This window comes from Cygnus olor, chromosome 13 (assembly GCF_009769625.2).
Source record: "Cygnus olor isolate bCygOlo1 chromosome 13, bCygOlo1.pri.v2, whole genome shotgun sequence".
Lineage (NCBI taxonomy): Eukaryota > Metazoa > Chordata > Aves > Anseriformes > Anatidae > Cygnus > Cygnus olor.
In genome coordinates, this window is record NC_049181.1 from 2,908,363 (window position 1) to 2,924,698 (window position 16,336).

Below are 16,336 nucleotides of genomic sequence, written 5' to 3' on the forward strand. Positions count from 1 at the left end.
AGCATGAAGTGGAACATACTACACAGATGTAGTGATGTTTTTCAATGCTCAGATAAAACAATTTTGGACTCCAGGAACTTTTCAGTACTCCATATGCAAAGAGAGGTCAAAAGACAAGAGGTCACAAGATGCAGAAACACAGAAGTAGACAGAGCAAACTGAGCACAAGAGAGAAGTTAAAATCCTGCACCTTGACAGTCCTCCTTTGTCTTCCAGTTAAATTCTACATGGAAAGATAAGTCAGCAAAGAATGACATACAGAGCAAGTTTACCATCTACAAATGTTATATTCTAGATGCTGGAAATCAAATACAAAATGTAGCTAAACGTGCTTCACCTCTAATCCCTCATCCTCAATAACCAAACCACTACACAATTATATATGTATAGAAGAAAACAGGCAAAGGACCAAAATTAGAAAAGATAGCAAACCACCAGGAGAAAATCCTATGCATATGAACAATTACTGTGGGAGGTACATTCACTTGAAGTAACCAACTTTCAGTCTTGATCCGCCTTCCTTCAGCAACTTTGAGTTTAAAATAGGTGCCAATCTCCGCATTTTAAATTGCAAATTACTTCTCTAAATCACTTAATATCTATCCTTGAAATTTCACATGTCAACAGCTCATTAATATCTACGGTAAATGTAGCTCTCTAAAAAGAACCACAGATTTTACGTTTATTGAGACAGATAGCTGGCACAGAGAAATAGAGCTCCTTCAATTACTATTTGGCAGAAGCTAACTTTAGTTTAAAATCCGTCTACAGGAATTTATGGCAACACTGCAGTGAAGTGACTATTTTGAATAAGATTAGCTACTGTTGATGGCAATGCTTGGACAGTATTTATAAATCAAACTTAGAACTTAGTATTTTATAATAGGCCACTTCAAAACTATCTACCATGATCACCTATGCAGTATATTATGATAAACGCAAACAAGGCTGGAGATTAAAAGTAATAAAATGATCTATACAAGGTAACGAATGCAAGCAAACTGTAAACAAAGACTTCATTCATATATGTTTTCTAAACCTTGTACTTAACCTAACTCAGACCTTTGTAGAGAACATGAGATAGAAATTAATCCAAGTAGTACACCTAACACAAGCAAGTATTTCAGTAACCCCAAACCTTATTTTCTTACAGTCTGAAAACAATTTAACCTGATGATCCTGCAAGATGGGAACAATGTAGTCTGCAATATTATAGAAAGTGATATTCTGAATATAAACAAGCTTTTTTTTGTTCATCAACTTTCAATTATACTGTTATCTCAGTTAAATGAAACCTGAAAATTTACCTAGAAATGATTTATTAAACTAGACATATAGTAGATAAAATTAAAATGTTGTAATTCCGATGAAGTCTTAGAAAGCTTGCCAGAGGTCCAGGTTTTCACTTGAAATTCAAATTGCATCAGTTGTGTTTTTTGTCTTTTTTTATTTTTCCAAGAGTACTAGCTTACTCAAACATGAAAAGCAAATGGCTCGAAATGCTTCCCTATTTATGGGAGGTTGTACAGTACAAAACTGTATTTTTTTGCCAAGATGTGGATTCTTGACCGTCATTAAGTGAGCAGATGCACCAACTACAGCGGCAACTACTCCTATGAGTGAAAACCACCTTTATTAGGAACACCTTCTTCCGACCTAAAAAGCTTACGGCCTGCATAAGAGTTGAACAATAACTCCACGGGAGAAAGGAATCAAATGTAGAAGCCTTCACTCCCATCATAAAAAGAAGAACACGTGTGAATGTAAATGAACATGTTTAAGTAATAAACAGACAGTAATAAACTAAATCTGTATTCCACAGTTCTGTGAGGTTTTTTGAAAGACTCTTCATCCTGGCTAAAAACATTCAGAGACAAAATAAGAAGTTCCAGTGGCTGACTATTACTACAGACTTCGATAACCAATTAATATGAAAATTGAAATAAAAGAACTGATTCATTTAACAAAAACAAAGTAGTCTACTGTTAATATATGCATTAAGCATAACGTCCAAACAACCTTTGGCATCTGCTTACTCTAAGCTAAGGTTTTTAACATTTTGATACGTAATCTTAGAGCTAATTTTAAGAATTACAGTACCAAAATGTTCAAAACTAACATACGCTTATGCTGCATGTGATGTCTTTAGAATTACTTCTGTAAGATCTTCTTGACTTGCATCTAAGCATTCTTTTTGTTACTATGGCAGAACAGTGAAATGCTAGAAAACGCAACAGATATGAGGTAGATGCATATTTTCCTTAAAATTATTACAATCCTGAGAGCTTTCTTTCAACTGAATCATTAATTACATTAAATATGGAGCATCGAGTACTGCCTTGCTGTGCATTATCCCATTGTGATGTAAAATACTAGCCCATTTCATAACTTTTTTCTTTACAGTTTTGGATGTTTTTCCCTCGGATCTGAGTGTTTAGTCCAGGGATCCTGAAGACTCATTATGCTGAGCTCTTAACCCAAACTCCTTCCTTTGGGTAAAAACTACTGACTCTGAAGTGCATCACCTGTCCTCACTCCAGTCCAAGACAGGAAGCCAGAGGCTGTGGACAGATTAACAACCAAGTGAGCAATTGCAAATTGGCATTTTATGCAACCAATATAGTGAGCTAACCTTACAAATTTTGAGCTTATGTATGAATTGAAATCAGAAACAAATGTACAATAAATTCCTAGGTCCTTTCAAGGGCTGTAGGCAAAAGAGATTACAGAAGTTTAATCTTGAACCAATATGGTTTAGAGAAAATGAAGAGGAGAAGCTCTTGGTGTGAAACACAAGGAAAACTGAAAACATGCATACCATCCATAGGAAAAGCCTCTAAACCTGGATGCTGGGTACGCAGGTGCATATTACAGGAAGTTTAGTGGAAAGTCTTGAGTTCTTTCAAGAATGACATAAAAATGGAACACTCTGACAACCTTGTCATTTTTGGCAAACAACTAACAGTGAGAGCATCTGAGCTCACTTGCTGCTACCACCACCCCAAAGCTACCTGTCACTCTCTGCTGAAATCCAGCAGGAACCTGCTAGAGAAGAAGTACCAGGCTTTTACTGGTTATTAATAGAGTTACGATTTTACAGTTAAATGTGTAAGATTTTTTTTCCACTTCAGGTCAAACTTTACCAGATTATCCACTTTGGTCGCATGCACAAATATTTACCACAGCTTATCTGAAGTTTAACATTATTTTTTTTATTTTTTTTAATAATTTTAACACCAGGTGAACACAAAATACAAGTCCTGAAGGACACACTGACCTAGACACAGATACACTTCTAACCAGTTTAACTCTTAAAAAGGAAAACTATTGGAGTAACTTACGAATCAACATGAAGAACTCTCTGGCCACTTCTGGCACATGCTGCTGCAATAATAGACTCAGGCAAACCTGAAACGACACATGCAATTTCTAGATCTTAGTATGTTAAGATACATTAAAAATGAGATAAAAGTATAAATTAGTCAGCAACAGGCAATTCAAAAATAATTTAGTGAGTCACTGAATTTTTTTAATACTCTTATGCAACTAAAATAATGAACACTTCTGTGATCATTAACATCTTGCCTATTAACATCACCCTACTGAATGCAAATTTTAATTTTTCCTTTTTATTTTTAATAATAGTAGGCACATATCACTTACAAACACTACTACCTCAGAGTTAAAGCTTGTTACCAATTTCATCTCTAGATGTCTTGTTGCCATAAGCAGATTGAGCACTTGCCAGCATAACGATACCTAAAGTTTAATGTAATTGTGTCCCCTTTGATACGGACTTGTATTATCCGAGGGCATTTTGTGTACTTTTGTTCACTTCAAAGTGCCTGACAATGCGATGACTGTGTCATAACCCGTTAAAATAGTGTTTTTAAATTACTAAGCTTATGGTAGATGTTGCATGCCCCGGTTTGTTCCCCACTGGAGGGTGTGAGGGTATAAAGATGCTATTAAGGCATTAAACAACTGTTTAATGTTTAAAGGTAGCCGGTGTCCTGCACGGTGCTTTCTCCTCCGTACTGCCTGTTGGCAAACATACCTAGTGTGAACAGGTCTCAGAATTATATTTGCACTTCGTCCGAGATGGAACTGATTGGTTTGCTCCGTAAGAGAGAGCGCCAAGGAGCACACCCAAAATTCTGCATGCAGACCAAGACTTGAGTGTAAACAGAAAAGCTCAACTGACAGCGCAGGCGTACTTTCACTTCACATTTCAAAGGGGTAATGTTAGGGACAGAGTGAGTGTCAGACGGACATCCTTAAAGGGCTATCTCTATCAAAGTCTCCCGTGTCACGCAGTTACGCTCTAGAAAATCTGTTTTCACTATATTTAGAAAAGTAGCAAAATAAAGAAAATATCTAATGATATTTTTCCACTAGCAATGCCCACCTGGAATGACATGGTGTGGTGGTTAAACTGGACGTTTAATAAATAAACTAGACAGTTTTCTAACTTCTATTCCCCTTCACTAGATATTTAGATGCAGTTAGATAACTTGCACTTATAGCTAGATTCAAAGAAGTATAGCTCCCTATCTAAAACCTCTTTTTAAATGATCTATTGGCTGTTTAAACAGGTAATTCAGTAAAAGTGATTAACATTCTACAGGACTGGTATTAGGAGACACTTACGGTACGTATTCAATTAAGGGAATGAGATTAAAAATAAGTGGAAGAAATGATCTGATTTACAGGGCAGCTCCCGAAGCAGCTGTACTAGTACAAGTGATGCGAGGCAGAACTGCAAGTGGGAACAGCAGGTGTGGCAGGGCACAAACAACTTTGGCTAGCTGCGTGCCGAACAACATCTTGGCGAGAATTTCAGGCCTGCAGTCGTCTCTCTCTCCAGAAAAAAAGACTAGTGCCTTCACCGAAGAATGAATGGTCAGCATGCTGCCAATCTGACGATTCATTTAAAATACACTATGCAATATGTTAACGGACTGTTCTTACTGCTCTCTGGAGTAAGAAGCTGTTAGACTTAAGTGCAATGTACAATTTAACACCCTCACAGGTTTAAACCACTGCAAATGGTTGAGTCTTTATTGACTCTAGAACCTGAAAAGCCGTCTAGAAAACATCTAGCAGGACTTAGACAGACGAGACCACAGTGTCACAAACTCTTTAAGCCAGCAAAGGCAATCACGACCATCCAAATAAAAAAGTTCACGTCCCTACCCCTGATCTTTGGCCACTCCTGGCCCTCCTGCCATGCAAAGTAAATTTGGATTTCAACAGACCTGTGCCATGACAGCGCTCCGTGCAGAAGTACCAATGCTTGCACCAGCGCCAAGAAGGATGTTTAAGACAGGCAAGGCAAAGTTACCAGGAAAATGGCTATAATTTCCCTAAAATTTTCTATTTTTAACACTATTCTGATGGATTTAAAACAACAGAAAAAAAAAAAAACACTCTTTCTGAACTGATAAAACTGACAAAAATAACAACAGTTTGCATTGCTGATCTTCCACAGCAAGTCTTCTTGTGGAATTAAGCTCTGGAGGAAGAAAGAGGAACAAACAGGTGAGCTGCATCGGTTCCTGGGACATTCACTTTACAACGTAAAAGTCTGACAGGTATCAGTCACTTCAAAATGGTGGGATGCGGTTTTGCTACTCTGAACCAATGCACTTGCAGTGACGCATCACGAGCTGCTCCGACGGCCTCGTTTCAGAAGCAATACCTGCAGCATACGCTATTTGATACCTACGCCACTTTAGGAAGCCTGAAGCGCTAAACGCAACACCAAGATTTCGAAATCAGCACATTCAGATTATCACCTGTATCTTATATTTTGAACACAACATCCTTTGACAACACAGATTCACTTTACAAACTCTGAATATACAGACTAACCACGGAACTGAAGACACTTCCAGCATTACAAGCTACTCCCAATATAACCTGCATGGCACCAGGTGCTTATGCTACGCTCTACTTAAACAGCACACGTCATTTCTGACAGGAGTACGAACAATAAGCCTACCTAACATTTGGGTGAAGAGAACCTACATCAATAATTGAAGAGACCTATGAAATGCCTTGATAACGAGTTTTTTAAATTAAGAATTCAGTATACAGACTATTCTGAACAAACAGACAAGAAGAAAACATTTAGCTGTAGCACACGCTTCAGGACTGTCACAAGCCCCTCCACGCACAAAGCCGTATTATGGAAAAGCACCTCTACATTCAGCTGCCCTCCCAAAGCATTTCTACATATACATAGATTACACGTTTCATTTCTCTCCATCTATCAACTACCTGGAACAGAATCCACTACTAGTGTTTTGTTTGTAGCTTCTGAAAAGGTTTTCCTCCCCTCATTTGGGCACAGAGAATATTACTCAATGGAACTGAAAAACTTGTTTCTCCTTCCTTATTGATAAAAGCCACTGAGAAAGTGTTGTAAAACATCACCAAGTGCTGCCTGGCTGACCAGGACTGGAGTTATAGCTACTAGGGCATAACTGATTGCTTTAAGCTTGATCCAATTGATACTGTGTTGGAGGTCTGTTCTTCCATTAACCTTGGATGAAATTGTTCCCTGAATTAGCTTCCTTGCTCTTGAAAGCTGGCATCAATTTTCTTCACCAACACTTTGCTTCTAAGATACTGGGGCCTCCTGAGTACCCACTGGCAACAGAATGAGAAAGTGTAGGAAAGGCAAAGCCCATGCATTTTAGCTTTTGGAGAGGCTCTTAGAACAATGTGATGGAGCAAGACACCATTTATTCTTAAGTGACAAAACCTCAGTAAACCAAAGAAGTTCAGACTGTGCCTTGGGCACCAGTTTCTGAATCCTATTCTCTAACAGAAATAAAGCTCCACAGAAATCAGGGAGCTCTGTCAAATGCAAGTTCCTGCTCCACACGGTCAGGACTGTATGATGGTTACTTCACAAAAGCTCTTTCCCAGGAAGAAGGCTCTGGTAAACAGACCACTACAGCACAGTTACACGCAGCCCCTCTCTACTTAAGAAAAAATAACTACTCTTGGGAAAGCCTCCTCAGAGAAATGGCAGAGATTTGTTTCTTTACGGCACATGAAGCCGAACTGTCTTCGACAGGATGCTCACATGGCTGAGCAAAATAGGCTCCGTTCAGATTATTCAGTAACAGAAAAATAATTGTTCTCATCTGGAAATGGTTTCCTCTTCTGCACTTTGACTCTCCAAGAACTTTAAGCTGAATTACATTCAAATTTTGAAATGCCCAAGCTACAGGGCAGAGCAAACTCCAAATCTCTTGTTCCCAGCTCGGTTTTAATGTAACAGTTCACTACAAGATTCAAGTGACTGCAGGAACAAGGCTATATCCCTAGCAACGATTCTCAAGTTTCACTTATGCTTAGTGAGTAAATAAAGCTGGGTATCTCTGAGCTGGTTTTCCTCATACAAGACTACTTTTAACACTTCCTGCCATTCATCCCTCTTGGGGAACAGTCAGCTTCTGGTTTTGCTAGCTTAAGGGATGAAGGACATGGTGTTAATACCTGTGTCGCTCATGATGTCTAATGTTTTTGAACAGATAGCTGAGTAATGATTTGCATCCAACAATTTGCATCAAAACGCACCAAGATCTAAACGAGAACCTACATTTCCTTTTAGATTAAAAAAAAAAAAGAAGAAGATTGTACTGCAATCAAATCAGTAATCAAATTACTGGGTCAGAGAACTCTGCCCTCATGTATAATTAATAGTAACCAGTCCTTTCCTACTATGCTACTAGGCATATTAGTTACTGTGAAACACAGCACACATTTCATTTTATTTTACCTGAAATGAAAAGGGCTATTACAAAACAATACTTTCTCAAATAAGGTTCCAAATCCCAGTAATTCTTAGCTTTCTGGCGGTATTAGCATGACATAAGAAGTCTGAAGAGTAACTGCATGATCCAACGACAAGCAAGCAGCAACAGATCCAGACCTCAGTATTTGATACATAAACATCTGGCAGCATAAGAGGGACTTACCTGGAGGAATAAGGAGTCCACACAATTCTTTAGAGTATAAATTTAATATGCTGACTCAGACGTTCTTCGTATTTCAGGCAGAATCAATACAGAAATAGCAGTGCTTGTTATCAAGATGCATAAAGACATTCTGTGCTTCCTGGCCGTTTCATATTTTAGAATGATTACACTTGAAATATTTGCATAAACAGTCCTGTGACTCATTTAATATTTGTTAAACAGTCCTGTGCTGCATTCTTCTCACCAGGAAAAACAGAGTTTTCCTTCCTGAAGGACAACTGCTTAGTACCAGTTGAAATCTACATCATCATTTCTTAATGTCATTGCCTTCTCTCCCCACTTACTCGCCCCCATTTCTCAGCCGCAGCAGTAGGGAAGTTAGCCTCTCCAGCTTTCTCGAGGAAACAATGTTTTAAGATTTCACTAAAGCAGGACATTACATCTGCAGACAGATACAAAAATAAGTAAAAAAAATTAGGGATTTTACTCATCAGTGACCTCTGTGTCACTAGTGTGTTCTGACAGGTAGAACTCCATAGGTACCTCTCAACACCTATCCAGACGGCGATACATTCACATGGGTCAGTGACGCTGCCTCACTGAAATACAAATGCAAAATCAAACCAAACCAACTTCTAAGCCTTCCTTGCACTGGTCTGAGCTGACTGCTGACTACATACTTGCCCTTCCGTGCTTGGACTTCTTCCATCTTGTTGGAAGGACACTGGGAAAAAAATGCAAGCAGCCAGAACTGCAACAAGCTGGCTCTGATTAACTGACAAGCACAGTAACACAGCTCACTTCAGCACGCATAACTGAAGTTGGTCCTACAAATCTTTCTGGTTCTCCAGGTATTTGCATGATGCGCTGAAAACTGCTGCAAGAGATTGCAGGACTGTCAGAAGCAGTTGCAGCACCAGAATAAAGTAATCCAGAAAGCAGACAGTATAAACACTAGGCTCATGACAAGCTTATGATGAAGAATAAAGTCCACTTTTCACAGCACTAGTTTTCACTGCCAGCTGTCTAACCACGATGTCAAGTATAACCTTCTTGGACACCTCAGAGGCAGATTAATCTCAATAAATCTTACAGATGTGGCTGTTGCAAGCTGACCTTGAAGCCTACATCCACTTGATTCCTGCAACCTCTGATCAAGATAGTCTCTATTACAAGTTTTTGGACCTTGTCTATGGAACAAACTCAGCTATACTTTCATTTTCATGAATGATATGTTTTGTAAGTAAATACAAAATAGAGAACTAGCTGCACATACAGTTATGATATCAATTCTATTTTTGACTTCAACACAGCAACATAAAAACTAGAAATGACTGCTGAACTAGAAAGCTCCTTTCTTCAGTTTTAAAAGCCAGTTGATTTTAAAAACTCTACAAAATAAACTGGAAGTAATAATTCACCTCTGTGTAGTCAAAATCTAATTTTCAGGACTACACATTTGTCTCTTAGGATTAGCAGCTCTACATAACACTGCAGAGAAGCACTGTGTCTTCAAGTGACTTCAAATGGATAAATTCACTGCCCCAAGCAGTTTATAAACGGAACAGCTGCATATACGTGGAAGCATCTCAGTTCCGGAGTTTTTTATTGAAAACTTTTTTCCAGTCATCCAGCTGGTAAGCTTTTACAGAATTACACAAGCTTCCTTTTGAAAAGGTTTAAATGTTTAATTTGCTTCACTGTATCTACTAAATAAATCACAAGTGGCTCTTTCATAATATCAAACGTTGAAGGGAAATATATTCGAAATGCTGGGACAGAGACAATTTCAAAACAATCTTCTGGAGTCAGACAGCTGACCAACTGCAATAAATTCTGTTTGTATGTGAACTGCTAAGAGACGAGCGGCTGATTGTGAAGAAGCTCACTGAATTTTCATGCAATGTTTTAAATGGAACTTTTAAATTTTTTGGCAAAGTTAAGTTACTTATTGCATGTAACATTTTTTAAAGTTAAAGGTAGCCTATTGAAATTAATAATAGTTTTGATTAATTTTATTTTCTGTCCATATTGCAGAATAATATCAGAAAATGGTTTTTCATCACAGCATATAGTAATGTCACAGAAATGACAGCCCACTAAGACAAATAAGCAATGATAACTGGTCGAGTAAGGAGCCTCAAGTAAAAAGTTTCTTATTCTACACTGTATCATGGGATGTCTAAGAAACACAATCAAGGTAATAGATTAAAAAACCACTATGCAATTTGGCAGACCAGTTTTTGAACTACAGGTGAAAACAGCTTACTGCAAGGCGACAAACTGTTTACTTGAACGGAACAGCAGCTTTGTTTTTCACAATTAGAGGTTTACTTCCAACAGAAGGATAATTTTTGAAGAAATATCAAATCTGTGTACTTTGATACAAGCAATTATGATACAGATAAGCACATCAGGATATATACATACTCCCCTTAACCCAAATCTATTAAGAAAGAAGTAGAACAGTTCAGTTGGAAGGAGCCTCCCAAGATCCCTGAACCCAACAACAGCACCTCCTGGGACCGCAAACGTGCAGAGGATGCGCTGCACTCCTGCCCTCAGATCACTGATAAACGTCGTAGGCGGGACTGGCCCTAGGACCGAGGCCGGGGAGACACGGCTGGCGCCCAGCTGCCGGCCAGCTGTACCGTCCACTGCACCCCTCGGAGCCCTGCTGCTCATCGCCCAGCGCGCCGCGAGCCTGCTCATCTCCCAGCTGGACGTTTGGCCAGCAGGACGCTGCGAGGGGCAGTATCGAAGAACGCAGGCGAAACCCCGAAGACTTGTCTCTTACAGAAAAAAGTAAAGTTGTATTAAATTGTAAGTAGATTTTATAGCAGACACTACAGCTGAGTCTAACCTTTAGTTTACAGCCAAAAGCAGTGGATTAAAAATATATATATAAAAAAGCACATACATTAAGAGATGAGCATAGTAAGACACATGTTAAAACTTCTATTTTTATTCTAGTCTTCTAATACCTTGATCTTTCACTTCCTTTTCTACCTCCCTGCAGGAAGAAAGCCTACTCTCCTTTCTCTGTATACCGACACTTTTGAACTTTTCATAAAAGGCAACTTGAAAAGTGAAAAGTTTATTTTCCTAAATTAGCAATTCCATATAGTTACCTGTGTACCAACAAAGACTATTACAAAATGCTTTGGTTGGTTTCAAGGCAACCCCAGTGCACCAGTGCCTTGAAAAACCTAGGTTCTTAGACTGGAGAGTAGTCACAAAGCTAATAATTTAACCAGGAGAATGATATTTGCTGTTGGAGACAGAAAAAACGGTTCTCGATTAGTTCTGACTCTCTTTGATTACTCATGATTCTTACTTTTGTAAGATCAGCAATATAATCTGAAAAATCTGAAAAAGTTACAGGCTGAAAAGGACAGTAAAATATTCACAAAATAATGAATTTTCTTACAAGAGCAGCAAGGGACGTTTCACAGTATCTGGGAAAGAATCCCATTTGAGATTTCAGTGGGAGTCCAAGCCTCTGAGAAGGCTGGAAGGCTGTCATAGCAGCTCTGCTCTACAAGAACATTCAGAACAGAAAGCATGCCAGAAAAAAAAAGAATCAATTTTAGTCAGATTAAAAGAAGTCAGTAGGAAGATAAAGGTATGTTTAAAGAAAAAAAAAAGAAGCGGAAATGAGAACACTATGCCAGTGTTCATTTTGTTTGACACTTACACGGACAGGTAACAACTTATTAGCAAACAATAATAATAAAACGGGCCTATTTCCTCCTCAGAAACATTAACATTACAAGTCTGTGCCACTGTATTAGTCCACAATGACCACGGGCATTAAAACCATCCATCTTCAGCTGGCTTTCCTTTTAGTTTCTGTTGCACAACTCTAAGTAGGTGCTGATGTGAAATAAAGACTGTGTGCATACATAAAGTAAAATAACCAAAATACCAACCCAGAACGTGTTAGAAAACATTTTGGTCACATCCTAAAAATACCCTGCATCCATAAAAGCATTAGCAATAATTCATTTTTCCAAAGTTTATTTTTTAAATCATTCTCCAATGCTAACTTCATCACCCACACAGTAGTATTTAGGTTAGTTTTTCATGACGTACTTTTAAAATTGTCTTAGTATCTGGAAGTGATTTTTCCTAACACTATACTTACATAAGATAAACATAAAGTACTTACACCACTCCCAGCATATCGAACAATAAATAATAGATTCGCCTGACAGGACTTTGATGACCTGGCAAAGCCCGAGTGCTTTCAGCCAAAATCATATGAAACCATAAATCACTCTTTATTTTATAGAATATTTCAAAATGGATTCCTGCTTTCTACCTTGAAAGTCATTTCATGTGTTATTTATAACCACTGAAAACCAGAATGGAAAGAAAATTGCATAGAACTAGAAAATTTACTGTGACTGCTTTTATAAAGAATAACTCCTTTTTAGGAAAAAAAATTAGAATTACTGGCAAACTTGTGAATACACCTGCCTCTTAAAGAGTAATACCTTTTATTGTATAACTTCAGCAGCAGTTAATACAGGCCTCCTGCGGTATCAGAGACAAGTTTAAGAAGTTACGACTGAATATAATCCAATCAACTGAAGAAATTCAAAGGTAAGGGTGACCCTGCATCCCCATCCATACCACTTAAATAAATATTTCAGTTATGGCTGTTTGCAGCAGCCATGTTGCAAATCTTAGCATTTACACTGATTTCTGGCATGATTTCGACAGTGCTCAATGTTCTGCCTATGAGTCTTCCTTTTTGGCAATTGTTTAAACATAAAACCCCTGCCGCTGACTTCTACAACTGTGTCATTCTCTCAAATGGATGTTTTTTTAACATACTTATCGAACAACTCATGACATATCCTCCTCTGAGGCATACCCTTACTATGCCTGCTCTAATGTAAAAGTTGGCCCCACAAAGGGTTGGCAGTAACAAACACGACTACTGCCCAGCCAGAAGTCCTCAAGCAAGCACTTAGAACATCAGCTGTCCAAAACTAGACGGTACAGACCTTAAGATAAATAAAAATCACTGAATATAAATTTCCAAAATACCAGAACTACTTTGAGGATTGATGATGCTGTATCTGGTTTGGCAGAAAGTCACCCAATGAAGCCATTTCTATGCGGTTATTGGATAGCTTGAGCAGAATGCTATAATCATATAATCAGAAAATAGGGAAATTGGGATACAAGAGCCTTAATGAGGGGAAAAGAATAAAATGAAGTAAAAAAAAAAAATCAACACTACAAAAAATGGGTGGGGGCAGAATAAAAGAAGGTCATAACAGCTTTAATTCTCATGTTGTGCTGTCATGGAAAACCTCAAGATACGTGCCCGCCAGTTCATGCCATGTGATAATCTAATTTTCTTAAGAACTACGGATATAAATTCCACCATAGGAATGATATTTTGCTAATGAACCCACCAGGGTATTTCTGTACTACACATCCAGCTTGTTCTACAGTTGGCTGTGCAAGGCAATGTTCTCTCTGAGTTAAAGCAGTCTCTTCAATAAGTGAATTTGCTTTTACCATAGAAATATTGATAAAGTAATTGAACCTAAGCATTAAATGCACCACTGATGACAAAAATTCAGTGTGAGGTTCCTGGTTTCACTCCAAGGAAACAGTTAAATGACCCTGAAATAAAAACAAATTCAAATCCAATAATACCACTCAATCTAATTACTAAAATTAACAAACGCACAAATTATAAAACCAGACAAAGGCCACGCATGCAGAAAAGAATGCAATTACTACTGTGCACTTAACACCAGCATTACAGTTATTACAGTGTCACAATTAAATATCCACGTGTACACTCAGCACTGGCTAGAGCATTCAAAAAGAGAGCGCTGAGGACTTTAAGCTATTCCTTCAGAAATCATTTCCTAGAAGATGAAAGTTCTACTTTGACTCACATCCCATATGGGTAATTTAATACAGACAATCGGCACTGCTGGACATCGTTTACATATGTCTTTAGTGAAAAGAAATGCCAAGAAAAGTCAAAATAATTCCTGAAATGTAAAATTCTGAAAATCTTCCTATTAGTTCTAGCAGTACTCCTACGGGTGGGCAAACGTCTGAAAAAGGCATCCTCTAACACAAATCCTCAGCAGCACCACCAAATACGGCAACACTTCCGAGGAAGAATTTAGCTCAAAGGATTTTCTCCCCCAGCATCAGAGCTCTGATGCGACAAGGGATTCCCACAGCAGGGAAGATCTCACCGGATGGGCAGCGACGTGCTGCTGACGTGGTGCCGCGAAGCTCAGCCAGAAGTGACTTTGCCTCAGGTGAACGCTGAGAAGCACAGGGCTAGGAGCGCGCGATCCTGTCTGTCTGCGACACGCTGCCGCCACAACACGCTACTGCCAGCCGCCTGCCCCAGGAGCAGCCCGCTATCGCAGTGTCACACAACGCAACCACAACGGGGGACGTGAACATCAGCACACGGCCACGGGTGCTGCTGCCGGAGCCACTCAGCCCACCTTGACTGCGCGGCCCCTCAGCACCAGGGCTGCCAGAGCGAACGGGACTACGCTCTACCTTGAACAAAAATTATTAAGTCTCCAGAAGAAAAGTGTGGCAGCGGGTTTTTACTTTTCCATAGGACTCATGAAAGATGAAATGTTATTTAGGTAAATTATAGTTTTATCGAAGATACACCACCTGCACTAGCTTGCTTAGTAGCTAGACAGCTTCTCCCACTATTACTACTCACCTTCTGGTTTCCTCAGTAGCTGGCATACCTAACAAACCCAACATCAATATCAATTTTATGAAGCTCTGAGTTTCCTTTAAATTCCTACATCATTACACAGATATCTTTTTCACGGCTATAAACACCAAAACACCATCCTAAATCACAGAAGATAGGCAATTTTCTGTATTTCACCCTTTTGGTTTGGCATTTTAGCCACTCGTTCTTTACTATTCTTGTCTTACACTCATACCATTCACAAATCTGAACATAGAGGAAAACATCAGGTTTGTTACTAAGGCTACCACTCCATAGAACAGGAGTAAGAACACAGAGGGGATCTCTTAATCTGCAGTTATGATTTAAAAATTTATTTTGATGTTATATTTTGACTGTAGTTACAACGTCGTGGAATGTTTCGGTGAGACGCTGAAGATGGCCATCACGACGCTCTGCAACGGGGTATCTCGTACAGTGTACACAAGGCGTGTGCAGCTTCAGAGAGGTCACGGCCACGCCTGACAGGCGCCGTGAGGCAACCTTACGGTCTATTGGATATTGAGTAATACGCTTTAACGAGAAGTACCCAAAAAGGGGACGTTTGGGGTTATTTGTAGGCAAACGTAGAGATTAGAGAAAACTTTAGAGAATTTAGTCCTCGTGTAACGAGGCACGACACAGAGCACAGCACATAGCCCACCTCGCCCCGCAACGCCCAGCTCAGCCCCTCAGAGCCGCTGTCAGCGCACGGAACCCCTGCCCCCAAGGCCGGCAGGACGCCGCTCCCGGCAGGAGGGCGGCCGGCCCCGAGCGCTCCCCCCGGGCACCCCCCGGCTGCCCCTGCCCGGCCCGGCCCCGCCGCGCCCGGCCCGTACCGGTGCCCACCACCACCACGTCAAACTCTGCCGGCAGGTTGTCCGCCATCTTGGGAGCGGCACCCTCACGTGCCCGCCGCGGCGGGAAGCGGAGGCCGCCGCCAGCGGGGACTTCCGGCTGCGGCGCGCGGGGGCAGCCGGTGGCTGTAGTCCTGCCGGGGCTGGCAGGCCTCGTAACGCGGTGTGTGTGGCACCCGGCCCCGGGCGTTCCTTGTTAATTAACAGCCACGTTACACGTTGGGCTGTACCCTGGTCTCTGCTGCATTCGGAAACCTCACCGTTTTCCTCAGCCCATCGATTAACATTAACTTTTTTCTCTCCCTCTGAGGCGTTCGGTGTTGCTTTCCCTCTTCCTTCCCCTTGGGAAGATAGGGAGATCAGGGCAAAGGACACAGGAGTATTCTGTGACACACAATACCAAAAATAAAAAGACATGCTTAAAAAACCCACATGTAGATGAACAATGTAAGCAGATTGACCTTGCATGGAACAGCTATGTCAGCCCGCTAGAAATTTCTAGAAAGTTTTAATTTTGCATTTAATGACTTCCATGGGTTTAAACTAATCTCTTATTATTATTCACTGTGTATGATTATATTCAAGTCTTAGCACCTTAAATCAATAATAACAATAAACCAGCTAGCAGCCTGTTAACACCTTATTACAAGCTCCTTGTTTGTGTAGGGAAAGAATAGGGAGAACGGCATAAAGCGGCTAATGGAAACCAGAGCCCCCCGCCCCCTGTGGTACTGCCA

General features: G+C 40.0%; 1 protein-coding gene across 1 annotated transcript in view; it reads right to left on the minus strand.

Annotated features, from left to right (window-relative positions):
* The window catches only part of CHM (CHM Rab escort protein), a 63,339-nt gene extending 47,635 nt beyond the window's left edge, over positions 1–15,704 (minus strand). The window contains 2 exon segments of the mRNA XM_040572555.1: positions 3,342–3,408; positions 15,582–15,704. Of these exon segments, the coding sequence (XP_040428489.1) occupies positions 3,342–3,408; positions 15,582–15,630 (116 nt within the window). The 5' untranslated portion in view covers positions 15,631–15,704.
* Between the last annotated feature and the right edge of the window lie 632 nt (positions 15,705–16,336).